The following is a 26,178-nucleotide window of genomic DNA, read 5'->3' on the forward strand; positions in this document are numbered from 1 at the left end:
GGTCAAGCTGTTTGAGTATCTGCTATCATCGCGCGTATCTAGCTGAGTTAGCTGCGGGACTACAGTGAGTAGTGCGCTGATTCGACGACTTAGCTGCATGTCGCAGCAACTCATACATACATTACATACCTAACCATGTCTGCATGCAGCCCTACAGTAGGTACTTTCAAGAGCGAGACAAGGGCCAGATCAAACAAAGTGCCCTTGACTGACCGAGATTCATATGGAAGCTGGTTTTAATTCGTTCAATCTGTTCAAGATTGCTCGATGATCGATGATCTTGATGTCTAGTAGGCCGACTATCATTCTGCCATTGGCGCCAGATGTCTCACTTAAGCTGCATATTATGAGAGATATTCTTGCCGAGGAAGCGAAATGCTTCATATGCTACAATTAACATAGCCGCATATAGCATGATTCTAAGATAAAGTGAAAATCACGATGAGAGCTGCTCAAGAACTTCTACTCCTCGGGAACGAGGGGACATTCTTACGCCATCAGTCTTCACCCTATATCGTTATTACAACCCAATCATGCAGTTATCCTATATCATATTTCAGATTATAGTCTTTTATGAGGAAATTTCAATATTACGCAATTACTCACCTGGGCAGTTTCGATATTATATGTTTTATATGAAGAAAGCATCAGAAGTAAAAGCAGGCTCGCGCAGAGCTAGTCGTGGATGATGACTGCAGCCGATCTCTGCAGTAACACCTCAGGACAACTGCGCATGAACATCACTACCATCACAGCATCCAATTGCCGACATCTCGCACAAGGCTCTGCTTCTTCCAACTCACTGCGAGGATGCCACGTATGTAGTCATATAACTAAGACCAAAAGCATCATGATTGGCCTCATTAGTCTGCAGCGAGTGATCAGTAAGCGTCTTGGCAGAAGTCATCGGATTCTCGAGGAAGACAAGTAAGCACTCTAAAATGTGAGCATGAAGCTTACCGGCAGCTCCAGGCTCTGATCTAAGAAAATGGTTGTGCTAGTATCTGAGCAGAACAAGTGAAGCCGGACTAAGCAAAGTAAATATGATACTCCAAGCACATGTGACAAAATAGACTAGATCGAACCAAATCGAACTACAGGCACAAGAATCAAGTCTATTCTCTAAGGTGTAATTTAGGGTATCTCGTATCAGCCCGAGTAAATCCCCAGCGCCAGTATCCCTCTATCCATTCTACCTACCCATCTCACCATACGCCATCGCCTTCCTATCCTACGCCATCAAGTGTATTTCCTCTTCCATACCTACCGTAGGTATGTAGTCTAAACCTCTAAACCCCCTACCGAAACCTAACCCCCCCATCCCGTCCCAGCTCCCCCACCGGGGTATTCCGTCCGGAAACCTTCCCCCTATCCCCCCTCGCCGCCAACCTCTCCCTCTTCTCCCTCTCCACAACCACACTATCCCGACTCCGTAGACTCACCAACGGCGACGCAGCGCCCTACACCGCAGTCGCAGCCTCGTACTCCGTGCCACACACATCATCAAGCTCGCCCACCAGCCCAACCATCCTCTCGAAGATCTCCCTTGCCTCGCCGACCACATCCGCGATTTCCTCCGCCGTAAGCACGTCCGTCGCCTCCGCGACCCGCGCCTTGAACGCCTGTCGAAGGTCCTGTCCGTCGGCGGGGGTGTCGAAGCGGAAGAACGACAGTGGATATTCCGCCTTCTCCGTCTTCTCTACCATACTTTGCACCCGTCTCACCTCCCCACCGATAGAACCCGAAGGAAACGCGCCAGGCATTCTCTCCCTGCCAACCCCGTCTACCGTATCCCCAATTTCGTCGTCTACTAAATTAGGACTAATAAACAACGGCCCCCAAAACCCATCCCGCGGATCCACGCGCTCAAGCGACGCCCTGATAAAACGACCACCCGCAAAAAGTGCCATATACAGCACCCACGCGTACGCGAGCAGAGAATGTGGTTTCCTCCCCACCGTCACTTGTATATGCGCCAAGAACGCAGCTAGCACAGCGGACTCGCGCGAAGCTTCGAGGAGACGGGAGGAGAGGTCGGAGGCGCTCCAGCCTGTTATCTGGGATAAGTCGGCTTTTAGGGAGGCGGAGCGGGAGAGGATGGGGAAGTGGGTTGATGTCAGGAGGGTGTGGATGCGGGGGGAGATGGGGGAGGTAGGGGTAGATTCCACGGGGACTTCTGAGGTTAGGGGAGGGGTGTCGAGGATTTCTTGCCAGAGGGTTTCGAAGGTCGTATAGATGGGCGTGATGTGTAGCAGCCCTTGCACGTAGTTCGATGCGTCGTCGGCGTGAGGTGGGAGGGCTAGGCGCAGGCGGAGGATGATGAGTTTGTTTAGGCTGGTGTGGACGGGGCGGGTGGCGATGTTGATGGATTCTCCTAGGGTGCGGGACTCGGGAGCTGTGCCGACGTCTTCGGTCTTGGACGGCATTGTGATATTTAGATCCTCGGGTAAGTTTTCTGGTGAAATGTCTTGGTCCGGTAAGTTTGGCTAGATATTCTTTGTTCTCGTTTTTAGGAAGCTCGATCCGATTTGAGTTTTTAGGTCTTGTCGAGTAAGGATACCTAGGAGCATAAAGGTTATTATGGCGTAGATTGTTAAATAGCCCTAGGTATGTCGAGTGAATCAAGCGAAGGTGAGCTAAGATGTGTGAGGGCTGACCAGATGGTAGCTCAGGGGTGACTGGCCAGATGACTTATGTAGTAAGTCGAGTCACGTCGGGCGTCGAAGGACTATGGTCATGGTACTTTCCCGGGATAAATAGATAGTTCCAATCGACGTATAACCTTCCCGTATCAAGATTGTTTGTGTTGACTGAACAGTGCGGTAAGAGCAATGCTGCGAGCCTCACTGCGCCAAGGAAGGATATCTAACACGACGGGAAGCAACCAAGCGCTTTATGCAGCCAAACGGACACCTCGCTTTCTCAGACTCGCTTAGTATCTAGCAGGCAGACACGCGGCTGACCCAACACGCTTGCGGCTCTATCGTATGCGCATGTGACCCTTCTGAAGGCCTCACGGGGCTATTGGTGTCAGACAACCACACTTCGGTGAAGTCCGCAGCGACGAAATAGATTGAATTAATCAGCAATAAAACTGAAAGAATAACGCTGTATAAATGAGGTTTAACTAAGATATATATGTTAGCATAACTGAAAGGAATAGTGGTATTTCTAAGAAAAGTACCTGAGTCTTACAAATAGTGCTAAACAAACACCACGCCCGAACTCCACGATTGCCTCTAATTTCATCTGATGAGAAATTCGGCAGAACATTAGTTGAACCGTCCGAGTCAAGAGTCATTGATGTCATTCTTATAAATCCAGGTAAACGAAACTAGTGCAGTTGTGGTCTAGGTGCTAGTTTTCTGAATCATTTGGGCTGCTAGATCCGGATCGAAAGGAAACCCTTACCCATATTAAATACCAAATATGCATTGACATTAGGTATTCAATGTTACTTTCGAGATTTGAACTAGGGAGATTTACTAAACTCCATATACTGTCTCGTGCCCGATTCATCTCGGATAGATACGTTCAAGGACCAAACACACTAGGCCGTCTACTCGAGTTGGAACTAAACACCAGTTGCTTTAGCAAACATGGAACTGCTCACAAGGATATGCATACTTACATGTCTAAAAGATATCCCAACATACATAAATAGCCTTAATTCTCGACAGCTGCCGGTTATGTACGTCATTCCATTCGATCCCGTATATAGTACAATTCCAAGGTTTTTAACGATGCCCATTCTATGATACCTTAAAGTCCAGTACGCTGTAAGCTCTATCTGGTATCTATATGTATATGCTGCACCAGTCGAACCAGTGACCGGTTTAACCCCAATTATTCCAACCAAGACGCCGGGCCCCCGTTAGTGCCACCCAAGAAGCCAAAAAGTTCAGGAACACAAAGCTATGGCTCTACTACTCTAGCCCCTCTCTCCGAACCAGCCTTCGACCCATCCTCGTCGTCGTGACTCTCATGGTTAATAAATATGAAAGAGACTAGCACTATGGCGGCCCCGACCCAATATACGAAACTTGAATATTGCGCATATTGTATCATCTCGCCGATGAGAGATAGCGGGATAGTTAGAGATAACCCGACAGTGACAACCAAAGGCGTCGTTAACAGCATGGCATAAGCCCACGAGATATCCGAGACGAAGGAAGATATCGAGTTCATCATAATAATCAACCAAATCTTGCCATTCGGAGGTAACTCGAACTATTTTCGCATTAGTAATTCCGCTCGTACCTAAATCACTGCGGCCGTAATGTAGACGCATATATATGAAACTCACCGGCTCGATCCCCGTAAAGTGCAGGATAATAAACAGCGGCCACAGAATCAAAATATTGAAAATGCCCACGAGCCCAAAGAACAGCGGCATATTCACTCTCTCCTCGTTCCCGATGCGGATCTTCATGACGACGACGTACAACCCATAGATGACGGCGCTGAAGAAAGCCATCGCGTCCCCGATAGCGATCTGCTTCTGACTCTTATGCGGGAAGTTCCCGCGACTATCATCGTTATCCGCGCCGGATAGATCGACGGTCGAGATGAGCACGATACCAGCAAGCGAGGCCATTACGCCAGCCAGCTTGCGGACGGAGAAGGCCTCGATGCGCATGGCGGCGCAGAACACAAGAGTCCACACGCTGCTCGTCGACGTCAATATCGTCACGCTGCCCACGCTCGTGTACTCCAGACACGCCGAGGCGAAGTAGTTTCCGAGGAACCAGATCATGCAGAACTCGAGGCTAAACCGTGCCGTCTCGAAGAACCCTATCTTGTCGCTCGGCTTCGGCAGGTCCGCCGCTTCGAAGCTCCCCTCGTCATCCACCAATAACCGCTCTCCCGCCGTGAGGTCCTCTTCCTCCTGCGCCTTCAGCCTCTCGGCCCCGCCGTATCTCGCCGCCCTCCATTCCTGAATCGCCTGGTGTTTGACGCGGGAGATGCCGCCGTTTTGTATTACATATTTTATGGATATCGGGATCATCGACAGCGCGAAGATGGAGGTATTGATGTAGACTAGGAAGAACGGTTTATCGTAGGTGTGGTCGGAGAATATGGACTGCGCATCAAGTCATGTCAATCGAGGGGCCACGTACGCATATTGCTTCTCGTATTCATAGGAAACTCACGCTAGCGAGGAAATTCGACACCGTCCAGAGGAATACTGTTACTAGCAAGAGACTTATGCCCAGAGTCCTCCTTGCCATATTCCAGGACCCCCCTTTTGGCCTGAGACTTGGTATGCTTCCCCATGACATGGACGAACTGGCCATATTATCTTCTGGTACGGACAGCTCGGAAAGCCTCCGTCTCGGAGCCTCATATTCTGCTTGGGGTTCGGCCGTCGCCGTATACACTGGAGGTGGCTCTTGCTGGGTCATATCGTCGTCGAGTGGGCGAAGCGCACTATATGCGAAAGCGATTCCAGGAGAATGGTTACGTAGGACAGAATCATTTAACGATCAAGAGAGCGATAGGATCGGCAGCGAAAGATACAAGGATCAAGGCCAGGAGCAAGGAAGGACATGAAGACACTAGTAAAAGCAAAGGGAGAAAAAAAGAATCAACACATATAAAAAAGATCTAGCAAATATGTCAAAAGAGGGTAGGTAGGATTCGAAGTTCTGAAACAAATCGTGCAAGTGAAAGGTTCGATTCGACGATTTGGTAGTGCGCCGTCGGTGCTCTCAGATGCCGAGACACCTATCCCAGTTATCCCAGTTATCCCCTATGCCCCTGCGTGAACCTAAAGCTCTAATGGATTGGCACAAGCGGGAGACAAGCGGGATATCGGATTTAATGCATTTTATGAAGAACATAGTTACATTTATTATGTAAGCCACGTATTCTACGGCATGTGCCTCTCATTGTTACTTCGTACTCGTCGTTAATAATACCGATTGTAAAGATGTGTCTGGTGATATATGACATCCATAGGAAAAGTCACAAGCACTGATTAAGACAATACCCGGATCACTTCACTGATAAAAGAGACAATCACTTCTGAATGCTAACTGGAAATTATCGAAATGCCTTAATGGAGTCCCTAATCAGTGAACCTTGATGAGACGCCCAAGACTCGACTTTATGGTCCCGTCCTGTACCAACGGAACAACTCAAAATGCGATGCATCAACTGCTCTATACACTCATTACGGATGTGGCTTCTAAAAACCCACTTCTCCGAATCTGTAAATAGTTCCTGAGAGCCCCTGAAATGCCAAGTCTGTCATACAAAGAGGCGAACGATGGTTGAGAAGGCGTAATGATCTGCGAGTAATGGCCAAGCTTCGGTCAGACCGTGATAGGACGCCCAAGATGATGGCATGTGAGATGGGTGAAATGCTGTGAAATTAAGAGTCGATGGCTTTCAGCACGCGCAACCATCACGGTCGTTCTCGATGTGAATGTTGATAGGATCTTGGTATTCTCCACTGAACTCCTCGGATTCCTCTTGTGCTAGAGCATTTCGTGCAATAACTATTATATAGATTAGAATAGCCGAACCGTAGAAAAGGGAATAACTATAGTGAATACCTTCGAATGCTTGCTCAACGTTCACCGCCTCCTTTGCGCTGGTCTCAAAATACGGGATGTCGCCCTTGGAGTGACAGAAAGTTGCTGCTCTCTTACTTGAGATCTATAGAGTGTAAGTTAAGGGTCCTCTCAGAGGTAAGTAGTCGCTTTGTTCACTTACCACTCGCTTGCTCTCTTCGACATCAATCTTGTTTCCAAGCACAACCTATAATTCCGTTAGTCGGTGTCCATAAAAATTCTGCGTGGATGCATCTTACGAAAGGGAAGTTCTCAGGGTCGCGGGGAGAAGCTTGGATTAAGAATTCGTCTCTCCAGCTGTCCAGCGCATCGAAACTCTTGGAATTGTTGACGTCAAAGACCAACACACAACAATCAGCACCTCGGTAGAATGCAACGCCTAACGACTGGAAGCGCTCTTGTCCGGCTGTATCCCAAAGCTATTTATAATCAGCGACCATCATTCAATGACCCTTTCATCATGTGTATTCCTCATACCTGCATCGTAACTTGTCGGTCGTCGACCAAAACCTCTCGGGTTAGGAAGTCGGCACCGATAGTAGCTTTGTAACTGGCACTAAACTTCTTGTTCACCTGTCGAGCAAAGAAAATCAGCCTCGGGTCGTCTAGTCGTCGAAATGGCGGAGTCGCAGGGGTGGTTTGTTCATTTTGATCAAGCATAACATACATATTGGTTCATCAAACTTGTCTTGCCAACACCGCTGTCGCCGAGTATAATGACCTGCATAATTATAATGTCAGCCAAAATAAAGGTATAGACTAAAGAAAACAATAAAGCCTAACTAAGATTTGCTATACCTTCAAGAGGACCTTCTTCCTAGAAGCCATGATGAATAGTCAAGCCGATCGGCTCTTGTAAGCTGGAATTAATTGGACAAAAAAGTCGATTGAGGGAGTTTTGATTATGCGCCGGCTTAAAGAGTGATTGTCGGAGGAAGGCGACAGGTATTGTATGTGGGACGATTTCTGGGTAGACGGTGATGTTCGGTTGTTGTTATTGAAGGTAAGTTGCAGCTGCTATTGTTTGGGTGTTTGGGACCTGGACGAGTGATAAAGCATTGGTCGGACCTTCGCCGATACCTACCTGATACAGGAGCTGATAAGACCCTGTAGCTTTGTAGACTTTAGCAGGCACGAGATCAATTACAGTGGCTGGATACGCCACAATCTCACCAATACTTTGAAGCCACATGAATTTACAGGGCACAAGGTTCCAGGCAGCTGTCAATTGAAATCTAATTTAGTGATGACTATGTACTATTAAATAGAGTTTACGTACAGTACAAGATGTTAATATCGTCCCATGTTAGCACTTCAGACGAAGATTCGAAACAAAGAGCCGATATCCCCTACGATGAGCAAAGAAGGAACTACAAACCCCTGCGTCATTGCACTAACCTAGCGGATTAGGACATTAGCTTGTGTAATCACATGCGTCAATAGCGTCAATAGTTCTACAAGCTGGGTACATGTATGATCTAGATCACCTTCGGCATTTAGTATCGAGGTCAATAAGATATCGATTTGACAGAATAGAAGAGCATCTACTTCTATTCACCATTGAGAATGATGAATCAATAACAAACCCTGCAAGTGCGAGGGGAACTTCACTCAAGTACATTCCATGATGTCATACTTCATCATCTCCCATTATATGGCATCACAGTTATGGCGAATGTTAAGCAGCTACCCGATGTTTTCCATTCATTCATAAGGGCTTACCTTAGACATTTCCCTTCTAAATATCTAGTAGTTAACCTCAATTTTGGAACACTGAATTAGTAAATATTTTGAACCAAGATCCAGCTGTTCAAAATGGTAGCTATTCGAATAAGCAACTCCATGAACGCCCTACGAGCCGCTTGTACTCGCGCTCCTCAAACCTACCGCACTTTTACCACCGGCTCTCGCTGTTACGCACAAGGCTACGGCGATGGAAAAGGAAACCCTATCCAAGACAACCCTCAAAGCCAACCGCCTTCGAGCGACTTACAGCAAGCGTCAGAGCACCCGGGCCCCGACCCCCCGGACGTAGGCCAGAAAGCCAACAGCGGGCCGACCAAAGCCGGGCTTAACAAGAGCATGAAAGACGCCGCAGCGCGGGAGTCCGGCCAGAAACAACCCAAGACCCCCGAAGACGCCAGCGCGCAGTCGGGCGGCTCGCGGTCGAAGGAAGCGACGGAGACGGGAGGAAGTCCCACAGGAGGCAGCATCGCCAACGCGGCGAGCCAGAGCGGAGGTGAGGCGCTGAAAGGTCCGCAGGGCAAGGGAGCACCTAGCCCCAAGATCTATAACCAGGCCATACCGGCCGTCAAGTCCGGACTGAGTGACGAGCAGAAGCAGGAAGTCGAAAGGCATAACGCGGACTTCGAGAAGCGGCATGATCGCGCCGCGCCGGCGTCTGAGGATAAGGTTGATCCGAAATTTTGGAAGGGGACGTGAGTACATGCGTGTTGCTCGTTGTACTTTTTATCTTTGCTGTATTATATTGAATTTATTGAAATTGGTGGTTTTGCTGCCGTTATTTGCTGCCGCGTTTTAATGTAGTACATTGTAACTGACTTATCGTGGACACAGCGGTGGTCGTAACCAAACCCCAGGGGTTGATTGGAATGCGTAGGTGATGGGTCGATGTTGTGCCATTGTTTCTGCTACACACGTTCAGGGGGTATTCCAATGTAGATATTCTTATGTCCTTGTATCATCATTATACTCATACTCATTGGTGCTTCACTGTTCGAATGATAGAATAAAATGGTGTTAGTAATGCAAGGTGCAAATGTCAGCGGAGCCGACAGTAAATTTAAGGTTGAGGACGGAAACTCGGCAGTAGCCCGAGCTTTCATCGCTCCAACCAAATTACAGCCCCGACCCGGGGGGCTACCCGCCATTTACAACATTCACTATTCAAATACTGCCATCCTTTAAAGTTCGAAGCAATCCAGGACAAATCCTCATGGACTACAAGCAACCAATTCGACAAAGACTTGATGGCGGATGAGGACCTACTGCGTCGGATCCACGAGTTGGAAGACCTAGACCTCGCAGCGCTCCTTTGCCTCATCAGTCGCGAGCACTGCATCGTCAGCACCGAACCCACCGAGCTCGACGACCTAATCGAGGAGCTACGTCTCGTCGCCTCTCAGACCTTCCACCTACCTTCCGCCGTGGTAAACTGCACTCAATACACAACCCTCGACGACCTCGCCGCCTCTATCCAGTTACACCCACCCGCGCCTCCCCCTCCACCTACACCCAAACCGCAACAGCAGCACCAGCTCCGCACCCCGACTCCCCGAACACCCTCGGCATCGCCCCTCCGGCGCCGCGGCAGTTCCGCAGTCGGGCACACCACAACCAACACCAGCACCGGCGTCCCCAGCACCCCCAGCCGCAGCCATAGCCGACAATACCCAACAACACCGCACCACCCCCCACCCCAACTCGCCAACGTAATCCTAGCGAAAAACCTCGACCGCGCACCTAAAGACGTACAAATCCAATGTCTGGAACTCATCCGCACGCGACGGATCCTCACACGCACAAGCGTGCAGACGGCGCCTAAACAGTTCCTCTTCATCGCGGTGTTGGAGTCGGGCGGTGCGGCGAGATTGGTCTCGCATCTAAACGACCTGTTCTACGTATCGCACTGGCATGACCCGGAGGACGGGTTCGCGCATTTGGACGAGGAGGAGGAGGCGGGACGGTACCGAGCTGGAAATGCCAGCGGAGAGAAAGAAAGATATGCCGGTGACGACGACGATGGGGGCAGGACAACCGACAGTGCGTCCGCGTCTAGCGTCGTCGTGAGACGGGATCCGCAGACGCCTAGTACACCGCGCGTGAGCCGAACACGGAGCACGCATAGCACCCGGATAAACACGGCTCTGAAAAAAGGGGACCAAGGATCCACCTACAGCGCCTCGATCGCGAGCTCGCGGCTCCCGTTCCCAGTCCTCGTCGACGCGGACATCACCTCCCTAGCACTGCACGCGCGGAACGTGAACATATCCATCGAAGTGCTACGGTACCTCATGAACATCGTCTCCTTCCTGCGCATGCACCGAGCCGTCGCCCCAGGCGGCGGGGGCGTAACACCGCAAGCAACGAAGCACTTCGAGGCGCTGGCGAAGAGTCTAGCCGCGCTGCACGGGCTGGACTACGTGACGCCGGCGCTGGTGGGGTTAGCGGCGAAGAAGGCGTACGCGCACCGCATACGCATTACGTCGGTGGAGAAGGAGAGGAGTTTGCAGTGGGGGAGCGAGGTTGGTGCCGTGGAGGCGTTGTTGGAGGGCGTGGATGCGGAGTATGTTATTGAGGATGTGTTGGGGATGGTTGAGGCGCCGTTGTAGGGGGTGGTGGGGAGGTGTTGATACCCTGAGTTTTATGTATATACTAGAACTAGAGCGAGCGTGTTGAATTAGGGGTTGGTAATGGTAGTAACGAAAAGCTTGTTTAAAGGCATTTCATAACCTCACTGGATGTATATGTATATCATGTGTCTTGTTCGTAATTTTGTGTATGATTCGCATTATCTAACCTAACGTCACAAGTACTAATCCATCTTTCATCAAGACGCGAATGCCCGAAGCCGCGCTTCGTGCAACACTTTTACAGCAATCATTCATGATCCGAAACGCCAGCCTCGTAGGGCATACCGTGCCATCCACGTTTCCGTGCCTTCCTCATTTCATTAAAAGGTTGTAAAGCTCTCTCTCTATTATCATGCCCTCGATCTTCGTCAAGGTATCATGCGATCTAATTAGTACGTCTGGCTGACTTTGCATGACCAGCCGGAGTTCTTGGATAGTAGGGGCAGACTATGGGGATGTTAGCACTTGTCACGATGAAAGAGTGTAAAAGGGGGAAGCTTACCTGGCTCCCAAGCACCATCCCAACTCGTTACCCTTGATCTTCTTAGCGATCTTTACCTCTCTATCAATCGGCATATCGTAGCCAGTGTGTAGCAAGCCGATCATGAAGTTCAAATCTAAGCAGTACTCTCCGCGGTCACGGAGCTCATCCAAAGCACCCGGCACGTTGCTAAACGCATCCCAGGCCTGTTCACCGCCGCAAACGGCGTGGGCAAGCTCGTGAAGCTCACGCAGGGTGAAGCTGTCGGGCATTCCCAGAGGCTTGGTGCGGTCGAAGAAGAAAGAGAAGATGTACACATCTTCCGTAGCAAATGTCTTAGATAGCGAGGGTTGATGGACACCGTTGAACGAGCACGGCGCTAGCTTACAGGTCGCGTCCTTGTATAGGATGCGCTCGGCTAGGGCACGGCACTGGGCTGGGGCCGGAGTCGCGGGGCCGGTAACGTTAAGCTCGACCTCGCCTTTGCCTAGAGGGCTGTCCTCGCCGAGCTTGACCTTAATGGTATCGGTCTGGCCAGAGTTGATGCAAGGGTGGTTAAGGATGGGCTTCTGTAGGAAACTTCCTGACTTCTCCTTGCTGTAGATATCGTGGAGGAGGTTAAGGTGGATCGAGTTTCGGGCGGCCATCAGACCGTAGCCCAAGTGAGAGTGCTGGTAAAGGTCGAATTTGCGACCGCCAAAGGCAAGCTCGTACTTGTGGTCGCCGTCGGCCAACTTCTCGGGCATACCGCCGGAAGCAAGTCCCTTAAACGTAGGCTCGAAGACAATCTGGGTAGAACCACCACCAAGATCGAAGATAGCAGCAGTCGGGCTCTGGTCGGGACCACCAATCTTTCCTAGGAGGTAATTGGTCGTAATCCAAGCGTACACACCCTCGTCCGAACCATCCATGATCGCGACACCGTTCTCCTCTTTCGAGACGACGGGGAAGGGGTAGTCCTTCTCAAGGTGAGTGCGAACGGCTTCCAGGATTCGGTCGCTAGCCTCCGGGCCAATCATTCGCAGACCAGCGGTCGCCTTTACGGCAACCGGACTGCAACCCTTCAACTTGTCGGGGACGGTCTTTATTGCGACAGCCATCAGATCGTCCAAGGTCTTCGCGGCAGCGAGAGGATCGTCCTTATACTTGCTCAAGCCACCAACGCTCTTCTCGGTCATCTTGAACTCTTCCTTCTCCAATTCCGGGGTCGAACCGCAGTTGTTGAACTTGTACACGTGGATACGAGATCCAGTGCTACCGGCGTCGATCATAAGGACATATTGTACGATCGGCTTGTCCTTGGAGAATGATTTCGTGCATCTATCGGTTCCATACGAAGAATCAGAAGGTACCTGACCGCCATTATGCGATACTATAGTATTCAGTTAGATTGCTATCGAAAATAGTTATTTGGCTTAATCTCGATTTGAACATACCTCCTTTGACCACTTCTACTCCCTTCGGCGAGAAGTAGTAGAACAGGAACACCATGAAAACAACGATAGCCGTGGTCTTCAGCCATCGCGTCTTCTGGGCCTGGTTCATCGTCGCGGATTGTATTTTCTCCAGGATGCCGGGTTCTCGGTGTCCCGAGTCGTAACGGTTAGGTTTCTCGTGAGGATCGTGGTGTACTTGCTTAGTAGGCAACGAGACCGATGTTCTCCTCATAACCTTCAAATGCGATGCATCCCCAAGTGGATCGGGGAATTTAGAAAGGGGAAAGGAGGAAAAAGAGAAAGGGGAAAAGAAAAAGAGTGAAAGGATGTTAGAGCGAGCGATCAGCTGAACATCCAACTAGAATATAGAGAATAAAGTCCTAAACCAGACAGAGAGGCGAGGATCAATGCCAGAATAGGGGTGGATTTAAATAGGATAAAAAATGTAATGTTGTAAAAAAGGGGGGAGAGGTGAACACGAGCGCAACGCAACTTGTTCAAATGGCAATCTCGTCTCGAAGATTTTCCTGCCAATTTCAACGGAAGGTTTAATGTCCTTATCCATAACCCCCTGAAAGACTTGGAATTTTCGAATTTAGTTGGCCTTTGCAACTCCAACATCCAGTCTTTGGTGGGTCGGTAGTTGCGTACCTTGATCCCTGTTTCTTAGCCTTAACTGTCCCCACTTACACAGCCACGTATGCGCATTAAGCAGGTACATAGGTACGCAGCCTCTCGTCGGACCTCCATTAATCAGCCGCATTCAAGCACTTGAGCCCGGTGCTTTATGTAGGTACGTACCTAGGTTACTAGAAGGTGCTGTCACACCGGCAGGTGCTTCACATCCGCGTATATGTCTGACGTACGGGTCGTTGCCTCCTACAACAGACTACACATTTCACTCTTTTAAATTGCGTTTGAAGTAGCTGGATTTTCAACTTTACCGTTCACTTCGTTAATTGTCCCGGATTTTCCGAGATTGTCTTTACAACTTCCAGGGTTAACTTCCTCAACGTTAGGGTACATTGCTCCCAAGTAGTTGACAATACAAACTTTATAAAGAATCCTGGAATCTGCCGGTGTAACACCAATCGTAATCACTTATTCACCACGAAACATTCGCAATGGATGTCCATCTCCTTGTCTATGACCTATCAAATGGTCTAGCCAAGCAACTATCGTTTTCGCTCTTGGGGTTTCAACTCGATGCTATTTATCATACTTCTATTGAGTTAGAGGGCATGGAGTATGTCTACGACAGTGGCATCAATGTGATAAAACCGGGAACCTCTCATTTGGGATCACCCCTAGAAAGAATACACCTCGGCAAGAGTGAACTGCCCATGGAGATAATCGTTGAATATCTCGAATCATTGAAAGAGATATATACACCTCAGGTAAGTTTGTAATACTCTTCTTACGTGACATTTCTTAGTGCTAACTTTATAGGCTTACGATCTATTTCGACATAATTGCAACAACTTCAGTAATGACTTCTCTACGTTCCTAGTCGGAAAGGGAATACCAGATCACATAGCAAACATGCCTCAAGATGTGCTCGATTCGCCATTTGGTAGGATGATGCAACCTCAACTGGCGCAGATGGTTGAGCAGAGGAAGGCTCAACAAGGTGGGCTGTTGGGTATTCAGAACAATGTCCAACCACACACTAATGGAGCCGCCTCTACATCATCGTATCAGGATAAGTCTGGCCATACGGGCTCTGTAAAGGTTGTGACGAGTCTCTCGGAATTGAACCAAGTACTTGACTCTTCTCGGAAAACGGGCGCGATTGTTTTCTTCACCATGGCAAACTGCGGCCCTTGTAGGGTACTTTACCCCCTATACGACAATCTAGCGCAGGAATATCAGAATAAGGTCACGCTAATCAAGGTCGATATACACCAAGCATTTGATGTATCATCTAAATACAACATAACGTCAACGCCTACATTCATTACTTTCCTTCATGGTAAAGAAGAAGATCGGTTCACGGGTGCAGATGCGGCCAAACTCAGGGGAACTGTCAGTCTTCTAGCTCAAATGGCAAGTCCAAGCCACCCACACCAATTTCTCAGGTTAAACCATTCGACCTGGCTGGAGTCAAAACCGGTGATATACGAAAAAGTCATTCCAATTCCCAAACTCTTATCCAAGCTGGGATCAAAGGCCGACGACGACTCAATTCAGGGTATGATACGTTTTATCGAAACCAAAACGAGTCAGGGCCCCGCGTTAGCACACCTGCCGGATTTGTCAGCATTTTCCAATTTCATGTGCTCGGCAGTGAAAGATCTACCCAAAGAAATCTTGTTCCCGGTTGTAGATCTTTTTCGATGCGCTCTTGCAGATGCACGGGTCAGTGGTTATTTCGCGGAAGAACATGACCACAAGACAGTCCTTGCTATCGTGGATGCTGTGAATAAGGACACGGAATGTCCTTACGCGTTACGATTGATGACATTGCAAATGGCTAGCAATCTATTTTCAAGTCACCTTTACGTAGATCAAATCCTTGGTAATTCCCGGTTACGAAGTGCTATCACACAGCTCATCTCATCAAGCTTCCTCGACGACAAGCACAGCACGGTCCGAGTGGCGGCCACATCGCTATTATTCAACGTTGCTTCTGCAAATCTCAAGAAGAGATTTGAGTCGGGTGATGTTCTCCCTGAGGATGACCAAGTAGAATTGGCGGCGTCACTATTGGAAGCCATATCACAAGAGGAGGCATCTAAAGAGGCGTTAGATGGCATGCTTTTAGCACTTGGACTAATGACGTATTGTCTGCCATTAGAAGGAGAGTTAATAGACCTCTTGAGATCTATGGATGCGCAGGGGACTGTGCTGGCAAAGGAGAAACTGTTTAAGACTGATCTTACTAGAGATGTTGGACAGGTGCTACTAGGGAAAGGACTCGCTAGAAAATAGACGGGGTGTGTAAGATGCATACATCAAACGCATGGAAGGTATTTCTTTCGTATTAATGTCTGAAGAGGTATCTATAGGTAGACTTGAATTGGGTTCATAGCAAGCAGGTGTTTATTTTTTTAATAGATTATATAGGGCTGATTGGGTGTTCAGGAGGGCATCCATGGATCTACTGAAGATTCGGTACTGTACGTTGTACAATCTCCATAGCGACAGATTTAAGCACCGAAAGCCTAATAAAATACCGTGTGACAATAATTTCTCCCACAGTTTTGCAAAAGCTATGATCACCACTATTCTTCATTTAACTCTTCAATTTGCAGGATCTCCATCACATCATTATCCGTGCCCCTCCTTATTTTACACAGTACATCACACGCATGTCATAGGTCCCCATCGCGGGGCAATCGCGTTCCAATCTAATTGGAAACAGCCAACTTAGATCCCAATGCAACTTACCAAAAACTGAACCGTGCACTATGCTTCCCCGGCAACGAAGCCCCACTTCACAGTCCAAAGTAAATAAAAACGACCTTCCGGCTGTCTTTGGTCCCACATGCCAACCAGTCTACGGTCTCTCAACGCACGATCACCTATTAAGATTTAGAGACACCATCGCAAACATTTGTAAAATACTGTATACTGGAATGAACGGAAAGTTAGACCCGCGCATAATGCCTAGCCCGGATATGATGTTGAGGGTTCTCCCCTCCTCTGCTTCGACACCTTCGTTGCGTTCTAGAGATGGCACGTTGCCGCCGCACATGAGGATGGATTCTGGAGGAAACGTCCGAGTTGTTGTGCGAGTGAGGGCATTTTTACCCAGAGGTATGTATTACTCTAAACTTGAACTCTATATATGCACCATGCATGCAAACTGTGCGAGATGGATTAAAGATGACTGACACTGGATTGATTTTCAGAGATCGAACGGGGCGCCGAGTGCTTGATTAGCATGGACCCGATCACTCAACAGACGATCCTTCACGTACCGAATGATAACGACCCCGCAAACTCGAGAGCCAAGTCCCGCAAAGTAATCGAGGAAAAGGATTTCACATTCGATAATTCATTCTGGAGTCACGATTTAGAAGACGAACATTATGCTCACCAAGAAGACGTATACAACAGTTTAGGCGAGGAATTCCTCGACCACAACTTTGAGGGTTACCACACTTGCATCTTCGCCTACGGCCAGACCGGCTCTGGAAAATCATACACCATGATGGGAACGCCCGACCAGCCCGGCCTCATCCCACGAACCTGCGAAGACTTATTCCAACGCATCGAAGCCGCGCAGAACGAGACACCGAACATTTCCTACCATGTGCGCGCCTCATACTTCGAAGTCTACAACGAGCACGTGCGAGACCTCCTCGTGCCCGTCGTCCCCAACCAAGCCCCCTACTATCTCAAGATCCGCGAGTCGCCAACCGACGGCCCGTACGTGAAAGACCTAACCGAAGTGCCGGTCCGCGGCCTCAACGAGATCCTGCGCTACATGAAAGCCGGCGACGCGAGCCGCACCACGGCAAGCACGAAGATGAACGACACCAGTAGCCGCAGCCACGCGGTGTTCACCATCATGCTAAAGCAAATCCACCACGACATGGGAACAGACGAGACGACCGAGCGCAGCTCGCGCATCCGCCTCGTCGACCTCGCAGGCAGCGAGCGCGCGAAATCAACCGAAGCAACGGGCGCGCGGCTCCGGGAAGGCAGCAACATCAACAAATCGCTGACGACGCTGGGGCGAGTGATAGCAGCGCTCGCGGACCCGAAGTCGTCTCGCGGCGGTGGTGGGAAGCAGCAGCGCAGCCGCGACATCGTGCCGTACCGGGACTCGATCCTGACGTGGCTGCTCAAGGACTCGTTGGGGGGCAACAGCAAGACGGCGATGATAGCGTGCATCTCGCCTAGCGATTACGAGGAGACGCTGTCGACGCTGCGGTACGCGGACCAGGCGAAGCGCATCCGCACGCGCGCTGTTGTCAACCAGAATGAGATCAGTGCTGCGCAGCGCGACGCGCAGATCAGTGCTATGGCGGAGGAGATAAGGTTGTTGCAGCTGTCGGTTAGCGAGACGAGACATCGCGAGAAGGAGGACGCGAGGCAGAGTGAGGAGAGGTTGGAGGAGTATCAGAATCGGGTGGTGGCTATGCAGCGCATGATGGAGGAGAAGAGTCTGGTGGCCGAGGGCAAGATTCGGAGTCTGCAGACGGAGAATGAGGCGTTGAAGTTGCATCTTAAACTTGCGCTTGATAGTTTGAAGAACCCGATCCCTGAGGTTGTGGTTAGAGAGGATGAGGTGGAGGGTGAGGGGGTTAAGGAAGGGAAGGGTGGCAGGAGGGAGAGTGCTGGGTTGGTAGATGAGGCGTATTATGATCAGGATGATGGGTATGAGTCGGATATCTACGAGGAGAAGGCCAATGATGTCCAGGACTACATGCATGATCTCCTGGAGGACCTGGCGTTGTTCAGGAGGAAGATTGGCGATGATAAGGGCAGATGGTTGGACGATGGTACGCGTAACCCGTTCGGCGTGAGGGTGAATATTTGAGGAAGCGTGGGTTGTTTAGGTGGTGTAGTCTTACCTCCTTACAGTCTTTATGACATCTGTGTTGGTTGGCAAGGTGTTTGGAGTATGGCTTACGTGCTGTTATGGATATGAATGGTTGGACGAGAGATTCAGCTTAAGACTTAATTAAGTGAGGTGCTTAATAGGAGTATGGGTCTTGGTGTTTAGCTTTAGTTAGCAGGATACCTAATAGGAATTCGACATGATAACTTATGATCATCTGTTTTACAAGTACTAAAGGGTTATATTATGATTTACTTGTTTGACTACGGAGGCTACGGACGAAAGAGTTGAGAGGATATAGCGGTCCGCTAAATTCCATATCATACCTAATTGAAGCATAAGCTCTGGAGTTGACGAATAGGGGCTGTTTACTGTGCTTAATTGACACTTACCAATAATTGACCGCGACACACATGCCTTCTTCTGAGCAGGACTGCAAGACTTTATGATACCTATTTGAATGATTAGGAGAGTCTGGACAGCGTCCAATTGGTACATGTCAGATTTCGAGCGAATATCAACTCACCACATCGCTGGTAGGTAAAACATATCGCCTGGATTAAGAGTAACTCTCAAAGGTTGTGCTAAATGCGAATACTTAGTAGTTCTTAGAGTCGGGTTATCAGGGTCCCATGTGGCAAAAGGGACGTTATCACCATCTTCCATCTGCAAGCGAAGATCGTTAAGACCGTTTTCTCCTCGGATATACGAGGCAGGCCGCAGTTCCCGTTCGTTGACGCACGGCTGACATAGGGCGGGTAGCAGAACAAAGTGCTTATGTCCAGCAACCTGTACATATATGTTCTCATAGTTATCGCGGTGCATCGCGGTTATCGATTTAGAACTCCCTATCCACATATTGATGGCATCGGGGTTTTTCTGAAGCGCGATACGAGCAAACGGAATAGATGGCGGAACCTGCGAGTAGAGAAGCGCGTACTCATTCCGCAAGTTATCGTTCTGCGTCTGCGCGTACCTTACCTCACCGCCACTCTCCGGTGAAGAGTTTTTTGCTTTTTCTTGCGTCGTTAAGTAGTCGAGAAACTCCCCGAAATCCTGTTCTTCTTCGTGGGGTTTAGCGAATATTAGATCGGGTTCTCCATCCACGATAGTGGGAGCATCAGCGTTCCCGAATGGTGTCACAGCCACATTTACGCGATGTCCGGCCAAAGACTCTCGTAGGTAAGCGGCGTTCCAGCGTTGTGTAGCTGGCCAGTCGGCGGCGCCTCCACGCACAACGAATGGTGTATTCCTCGCCACGTATCTCATGAACTCCAGCGGACTCGGCTCCTCATCTAGCTCTTCGACAGCACTAGAATTTAGCTCATTGAAGCTCGTGATCAGCTCCACGATGGGGTCTTCGGCTAGATCCTCCATCTTCTCCCAATTATCAGGTACCAAATCTCCGTCTTCGCAGGGGTACCGAATGGGGATACGGGGAATCGGTGAGCGTTATTTGGGGTCAGTTATGCATCCCCTCGACTGTATGATATGATGATATGATGCGAGGATGCGAGGACGCGAGTAAAGGCTGTAATACGTATGTACGGCATCTGCGAATTCAGCCCTACAGCCTTTTTTTCGGATCTAGCGTGAGGAAATGGGACGATTTTTCAGATATTTACAGTTTAGCATATCCGGAAATCTGGGTTAGGTAGATCTAATTACAAAGCCCTTGCCTAATCTGCCCATGACGCACCAATTACCTTACGCCAATCGAAGGTATCGCGAGAAAAAATGAGCTGATTCTGACTTGACGAACCCCGCCTTCCTATTGTTGGTCATGATTATGATGGAGTTTGTTCCTTTTAGGTAGCAATATAAGCGGTCAGTTCTTCCTCTTTATGGGCCGATTTCAAAAGTGATAGAATTCTACAAATATATAAAATTCCCTGAGCTTCCCCAGTCCCCAAATATGCCTTTTCTTTTCATCTACTAGGTAGGTAAATTTCTCACGATGTTTGTCGACTTTGAAGAAATGATTCCCTCCCCGTTTGCCATGCAAATTGACCAGTCTCATCAATTTGATAACCGAAGCACCTCGATGTCAGAACTTAACTCAGTATATCTTTACCTACCTAGGTAAACAACTGATAGTTATTGTATAACAGCTATTAACCAACAGCTTACATGTTTTCAATATGTAATCTCTTTTTCTTCAGCCACTGATCGTCTATCCGGACCTTTTCAACCGCTGCGATATACAGTCTAACCCGATTTCGTCGAGAATTTTGATCTAACGGCTCATCCGATATTGCGATGTGTTGTCAAGTCCGAGACAACTAGATGCCTAACTTTGGCGGTATGGAAGATGAGAAAATGACCAAAATGATCAAAAAATGACCAAAAATGACCGAGAAGACCCAGGTACGATCTCGATATAGAAAGGGGCAGAAGCACGACTCTACCCAATAGCTGTGAGGGGTAAGGATGGAGGGGAGTACAATGGATCTCTGTAGAATCGGAGCTGGAGGGGTTTGGAGGGCTAGAGCGACGCCTACTGGAAGGCTAGCAGGGAAGGGGGAACTTCCCCGGTTGTCCGCGCAAGTCCCGCTAACCCGCCCCGCCGGCGCAGTTACCCAAGTCAACTTTGGTCCTAAACTTGGCATTTACGATGGAGCGATGGAGTTTTCAAAGTCGCAAAAAGTCTGGAAACTCGGAATCCTTCCTTCCCAGATCTTAGAAAGAAATATTCTAGTACGGTCAGCTGAAAATCGGAAACCTCTGAATCGCATCCGACATCCATGAAATTGCATATCGATCCAGTCAATTAAGTTCGATTAACGTATTTCCATCACGCTTGCCCGATTACGCATTGCACTATTAGGTACAAATTATTTGTATGGCTCCAGCTACCTGGGATACATGGGATACATAACTCGGCCAAGTCAAGTGCGAGACAGTAGGAAACAACTCTAAACACGGCGGCGCCGCTCTAGTCCTCTTCTAGCATATTTCTAATATTCTATTGGCGTCCAGGGCGTCTTCACTAACTCAATTCACCTTTTTATTTTACTTTATGAAATACGAAAAGTCGATAATAGCGCCTCCATGTCCGATCTCTGTCCTTTCATCCTAATTCAGCTTTTTCAACGAATACCCACCAGCCTCGGCCTCCTCCACTCGACCTCAAGATTATTATACATAGTGTAGCTTCCGTCACGACTATGTCTCATCCGCTTGACAAATAAATCAAATATACCCAGACTGTCTATTGACTACGTATCCTGATATCCCTGGATTACATCCTCTTCGCATGTGATACGCCGTGAGGAGAATGCGCCCCTCCTTTGACCTCACGAAAGGCCACTTGCCTCCCTTCCGTTTGGCGCGCTGAGATATTCTGGACGGCGAGCAAGCTGGTGTTTGCCTGCTGTGTATGTGAAGGATGATCTGGTATCTTCTCTATCCTTTCAGAGGGTATGCATTACTTCCCTTCTCCCGTTTGCTATTTTACACTTCAATTGACCAAATCCACTATTAGAACTACTGAAGGTCCCGTACTAGAGGAATCGCATCCTTTACGTATTGCTTTCGCGCGGTACGGACGATACGCTGCTAGCCATGTTGTGACAACCTTGCTGGTCTCCGTTGCTGTCGCTTCCGTCCTTATATATCCCTTCCCCTTCCTCTATACTACCGACTTTACCAGTGGCGCGTCTATCCTTCCCGAACATGCCTGGACCGATACTTTACCTCTGGTCGACAAGAACAGAGTCGAACCTGATGTTATTATGCGTTCGATATGGGTACACGGCAACTATTTTCAGGCTCTAAACAGAAACGTACTACGAAGTGCGCTGGATCTTCAAGATGAACTGCTTGGCCCTACTGTCAATTTTAACCCACGGCGTTATATTGCTGACGAGATCGATAATGCTAATGCTACGAATACCGATCTCACGCTTGACCAACGCGATTCCTATCATGTTGCCAATGGTTTAACGAACCAGTCTTGGTTTTTCCAATCCCCGCTTCAGTATTGGTCGTGCTCCTCAGAGACGATAGAGCAAGATGATGACATTATTGCCACCGCAAATGAGAGAAAGACCCAATCGACGTCAGTCAATGTGACCCTACGGCATTCGACTGTATTTAGTGGGAAACGCTTCCAGGATCGCCGGCTCGTCGCCGCTGATGCCCTTGTCATCACCCTTGTCCATCATCGAGACTCTCCAGTTGGACGTCAATGGCAAGAGAAAGTCCAAGCTCTCAAACAGAACACGGATGATAATTGGGACATATTTAATTATTCTCCGAACGGAAAAACCAGCGAAATGTATGAGTTTCAGTTTCGTCCTATGTCGTCTCAGGATGTCTTGCTTTTAGGGCTAGCCTATACCCTCGTCCTTATTTACTTCTTGACAAGTTTGTCTAAGTTACGGGCCGTCAAGTCGAAGGTTGGATTGATGGTTACCGTTATAGCCCAGATTGTTCTCGCCATATTTTCAAGCTTTACTATATGTGCCATTTTTAAGATCGATTTGTCAAGGATCCCCCGCTTAGGATACCCGGTCGTGATCTTTTCTATGAGCTTGGAAAACATCTTCCGTCTCATCAATGCTGTCATTCTCACACCATCGGAACACAACACCAGTAAGAGGATTGGCTATGCATTTGGTGAGACAGGTTTCGTTGCTCTCACCAGCGTCGCTCAAAATCTTATCATCTTATATGGCCTATCGAAACTCGTATCGCCGGGTGTTTCGGCATTTTGCACTTTTACGGCGATTGCATTAATATTTGATTTCTTTTACCTATCAACCTTCTTCCTCTCAGTACTCAGTGTTGATGTTCGACGTACTGAACTTAGCGATGCACTCGCAAAAGCTTCGATTCGATCTCATCGATCTGTCTCCGACCCACAATCACGGCAAACATGGTTAGATGCGATGCTGCAAGGCAGGATCGCTATGTCAACACGCATTGCCGGGACTATCGTAATGGTTGGTTTTGTTCTCATATCCCAGTGGCACTTTTTTGAGAATGAAAGTGTCATAAGAGCACTGAGCCGGATTCTCCACATCTCTCCGAAATACAAGAATTTATCGCTGTCTTCATCTCTAAGCGAAGTTCATCAAGGCAGAAGTCCAGCATCGTGGTTAGGTCTTCAAGACCATGAGACGGCCCGGGAACTCATTCACGTTATCAAGCCCGATGCTCATAGTTATATCGCAAGGGTCTTTTACCCTACAATTTTCGTTCTTAAAGGATCGGATCGGAACCTTTCAGCTAACGAGCCGTGGTTCCCGCCAGCCGTTTACGACTTCATCCGCCATCAATCATCCCCTTTCATTGTAACTATAATAGTCATCGCGGCTGCGGTCCGCCTACTAATGAATTATCTATTGTGGGACGAGTTAGCAGATTCTGCGAGGATTGATGGAGCCGATAACGATCCTCTCCTCTCGGTGAAGACCCTAAGCAGAGGCCACACTCTTGATGTCGCCTTACTCACTGCTTCCTCCGACGGCCACCTGGTGTCCATTGGGCTGGATCGAATTATCCGAGTATGGGATGTCAAAGCTGGCGGCGAAAGCTACGTGTTGAGCGACAACGATGACTCATCTCATATTCCGTTTCCTATTTTGGCCGTATGTATCGACGATGAGTCTCACTGGCTTGCGCTCTTAACATCAAGCAAAGTTCTTCTATGGAACCTCGTCAATTTTCGATGGGGCCCTGTACTCGAGGTGGAGCGGGATCGACATAAGCCTGAAGCTTTCTTCTTCGTTCCTGACGATTCTGCGACTATTCCCTCTTTAGTGGTTATTCGGCGGGACGGCACTCTTACGGAACTGAGAACAGATCAAGCACGACCGAAAAGCGTTATGCTTACCGAAGGGAGCTCGATTGTCTCCGTTAGCTCTCTTGCGGAAAAAGGTATGCAACTTTCATATTACTCATATTAAAAGTTCAGTGTCGCTGACAATTGAAGGGTTTCCTGCTCAAGTTATAGCTTCTACTCGTGATGGTCAAGTTCATATTGCCACCCAAGAGGACAATAAGTGGCCTTCTAGTATAGTGAACGAAGGCAGTTCGACCGAGCGCGACCTCATCTCAATCCAGTCTTTGCCAGAGTTGGGCTTCTTCCTCGTTATCCGATTTCAGACCGTGGATTTAGTGGATTCACAGACTCTCAAAACGATTTATACATTCAACACGGATCCTATTCAACCGAAAAGCGTGAAATGTTTTCACTCGAGGCCACGGAAAATGCGGTGCGGCTCCATTGCCTTATGGAGTTTTACAATGGCATATAACCATGCTTACACTCGAGACCTGATGGTACACACATATAGCCCGCAGAATGAGGGAGAGTCGCTGTGTTTCTGTGACCCTACTTCCCCCACGAGGAAAACGTGCTGTCCATGGCAAAGAGCAAAGGTGTCGAAGCGGACCATAAAAAATCCCGGAGTATGGGACGCTTTGCCTTCTGGGATCATCGCTGGCGTTAGAAAGAAGACGTCGGAAAAAGCCCGAGCAGATGGCCATGATGATCCCCAGCGTCTCCAACAGCTTAGTAATCTTCGGCGCCGGCACCAACCTTCTCAATCTGCGAATGGCCATGGTATCCCAGACAATAATTGGGAAGTATGGATGTTCTCCCATTTCGGTAAAAAGGAGACATGGGAGACGCAGCCGTTATGCCCGAAGATTGAAGATGATGGCCACCTCTTCGTTAACAATCTAGGACCTATGGCGAGAATCGGCCGTGCCAGCTTGGCTATTGGACTTAGTAATGTCATCAAGGTCATCGTGGTCGGCAACGAGCGGTTCGAAACGGGAGACAGAGCACAGCCTGAAGACGGGATGCCTGCGTTGGGGAATCGTCGGCGTAAGGGGCCATCAACTCTTCGCGCTAAGCATGCTGTACACTGCCCTCACTGTTGACATAGACGAGGGCTCGAACGATATTTATGGTTTAATTTCTTCTACGGACTATTTTTACGATATGGGAAACGGACTATTAGGTTCGGACGAGATATGATTTGCATTACGGATATAGGTTCAAAGGATCTGGCTGGTTCGAGGTCTACACGGTCAACATAACTATACAACAACACCACACCAAGGGGTTTAAAGGTTAACGGCGTATGTTCTGTCTGTTTTTTTTGCTTATTCTTCTTCGCCTCCGCGAAACTTTACGACTAGGGACATACTAGAAACGGGAACGGGGAAACGGGTGGCCCGGGGTTATCACGGCGCGATTTTACGAGTTCATCAAAAAAAGCAACGGGGTTCCAATAATATTCAGAGTTCAAACACACGGAGAGGCGTAGGCAAACCGGTTCTTGGAACGGGACGGCTGGGCTGGTTATCATATGATAGAACGGCGACGGAGACGAAGGTGCGTTTAAGAGTGAGTGAGTTTGCGTGCGGTTGGTTGGTGGGTTGGGCTTAGAGCTCTCTTCTCTCCTCCGATTAAATGGAATGAATTGAATAAATATATTGATGCTTAAATTGGGGTTGTTGGTTGGGTGATTAGTGACTTGGCTGTGATCTGTTCTGGGTTTGGGTTGGGAGGGAGGTGTTTAGGACGTTGTCGTTTTGCCTTGGTACCTAGTCCTTCTATGAGATTTTCCTAGAGGCATTCGTGGATGGGTCAAATGTCTTCTACATCGTGGATGTCCTTCGTATCTTCCCTGATGTCTATGTTCATTTCACGTGCGAAAGGCTTCTAGTGATAATACTGACTTGTTGCAAGAACATTGTTATTCTGCAAAATGCATGATTGGGAAAAACTAACGATTGCCATGCCAAAGTGGCTTTTCATATACCATCCTTCAGTAGTAGC

At 48.7% G+C, this 26,178-nt stretch overlaps 9 protein-coding genes across 9 annotated transcripts; 4 read left to right on the forward strand and 5 right to left on the reverse strand.

The window, feature by feature from the left end:
- Positions 1-872: 872 nt before the first annotated feature.
- On the reverse strand, positions 873-2,824 carry GGS22DRAFT_37811 (heme oxygenase-like protein). The gene has a single exon (XM_047966938.1). The coding sequence runs from the start codon at positions 2,424-2,426 to the stop codon at positions 1,461-1,463; it is 966 nt and encodes a 321-aa protein (XP_047817081.1). The 5' UTR covers positions 2,427-2,824; the 3' UTR covers positions 873-1,460.
- A 921-nt stretch (positions 2,825-3,745) lies between these two features.
- GGS22DRAFT_37828 (uncharacterized protein) lies at positions 3,746-5,780 on the reverse strand. Its single transcript, XM_047966939.1, has 3 exons — positions 5,154-5,780; positions 4,307-5,083; positions 3,746-4,230 (listed from the first exon to the last, which is right to left on the reverse strand). Exons 1-3 carry the CDS (start codon positions 5,403-5,405, stop codon positions 3,916-3,918), a joined length of 1,344 nt encoding a protein of 447 aa, XP_047817082.1. The 5' UTR covers positions 5,406-5,780; the 3' UTR covers positions 3,746-3,915.
- Positions 5,781-5,918: 138 nt separating this feature from the next.
- Positions 5,919-7,788, reverse strand: GGS22DRAFT_168232 (putative ras-related protein Rab7). The gene is made up of 7 exons (XM_047962119.1): positions 7,377-7,788; positions 7,246-7,299; positions 7,056-7,151; positions 6,818-6,997; positions 6,721-6,765; positions 6,561-6,663; positions 5,919-6,503 (listed from the first exon to the last, which is right to left on the reverse strand). The coding sequence occupies exons 1-7, from the start codon at positions 7,404-7,406 to the stop codon at positions 6,394-6,396; spliced, it is 618 nt and encodes a 205-aa protein (XP_047817083.1). The 5' UTR covers positions 7,407-7,788; the 3' UTR covers positions 5,919-6,393.
- Positions 7,789-8,150: 362 nt separating this feature from the next.
- On the forward strand, positions 8,151-9,325 carry GGS22DRAFT_168234 (uncharacterized protein). The gene has a single exon (XM_047962120.1). The coding sequence runs from the start codon at positions 8,394-8,396 to the stop codon at positions 9,018-9,020; it is 627 nt and encodes a 208-aa protein (XP_047817084.1). The 5' UTR covers positions 8,151-8,393; the 3' UTR covers positions 9,021-9,325.
- A 97-nt stretch (positions 9,326-9,422) lies between these two features.
- GGS22DRAFT_168235 (uncharacterized protein) lies at positions 9,423-11,124 on the forward strand. The gene has a single exon (XM_047962121.1). It carries the CDS (start codon positions 9,569-9,571, stop codon positions 10,928-10,930), a length of 1,362 nt encoding a protein of 453 aa, XP_047817085.1. The 5' UTR covers positions 9,423-9,568; the 3' UTR covers positions 10,931-11,124.
- On the reverse strand, positions 11,047-13,473 carry GGS22DRAFT_37851 (guanosine-diphosphatase). Its single transcript, XM_047966940.1, has 3 exons — positions 12,869-13,473; positions 11,454-12,804; positions 11,047-11,398 (listed from the first exon to the last, which is right to left on the reverse strand). The coding sequence occupies exons 1-3, from the start codon at positions 13,098-13,100 to the stop codon at positions 11,341-11,343; spliced, it is 1,641 nt and encodes a 546-aa protein (XP_047817086.1). The 5' UTR covers positions 13,101-13,473; the 3' UTR covers positions 11,047-11,340.
- Positions 13,474-13,992: 519 nt separating this feature from the next.
- Positions 13,993-18,359, forward strand: GGS22DRAFT_180808 (P-loop containing nucleoside triphosphate hydrolase protein; the record flags this gene model as incomplete). The annotated part of the gene is made up of 5 exons (XM_047963803.1): positions 13,993-14,265; positions 14,318-15,766; positions 15,867-15,876; positions 16,367-16,627; positions 16,723-18,359. The coding sequence occupies 5 exons, from the start codon at positions 13,993-13,995 to the stop codon at positions 18,357-18,359; spliced, it is 3,630 nt and encodes a 1,209-aa protein (XP_047817087.1).
- Positions 18,360-18,624: 265 nt separating this feature from the next.
- Positions 18,625-19,757, reverse strand: GGS22DRAFT_180810 (putative pla2g4b; the record flags this gene model as incomplete). The annotated part of the gene is made up of 3 exons (XM_047963804.1): positions 18,625-18,706; positions 18,773-18,832; positions 18,907-19,757. The coding sequence occupies 3 exons, from the start codon at positions 19,755-19,757 to the stop codon at positions 18,625-18,627; spliced, it is 993 nt and encodes a 330-aa protein (XP_047817088.1).
- A 1,622-nt stretch (positions 19,758-21,379) lies between these two features.
- Positions 21,380-25,628, forward strand: GGS22DRAFT_37880 (sterol-sensing domain of SREBP cleavage-activation-domain-containing protein). The gene is made up of 3 exons (XM_047966941.1): positions 21,380-21,800; positions 21,865-24,263; positions 24,319-25,628. Exons 1-3 carry the CDS (start codon positions 21,769-21,771, stop codon positions 25,272-25,274), a joined length of 3,387 nt encoding a protein of 1,128 aa, XP_047817089.1. The 5' UTR covers positions 21,380-21,768; the 3' UTR covers positions 25,275-25,628.
- The last annotated feature ends 550 nt before the right edge of the window (positions 25,629-26,178 follow it).

The sequence above is a fragment of the Annulohypoxylon maeteangense genome (assembly GCF_022496945.1).
Source record: "Annulohypoxylon maeteangense strain CBS 123835 unplaced genomic scaffold GGS22scaffold_13, whole genome shotgun sequence".
Classification (NCBI taxonomy): Eukaryota; Fungi; Ascomycota; class Sordariomycetes; order Xylariales; family Hypoxylaceae; genus Annulohypoxylon; species Annulohypoxylon maeteangense.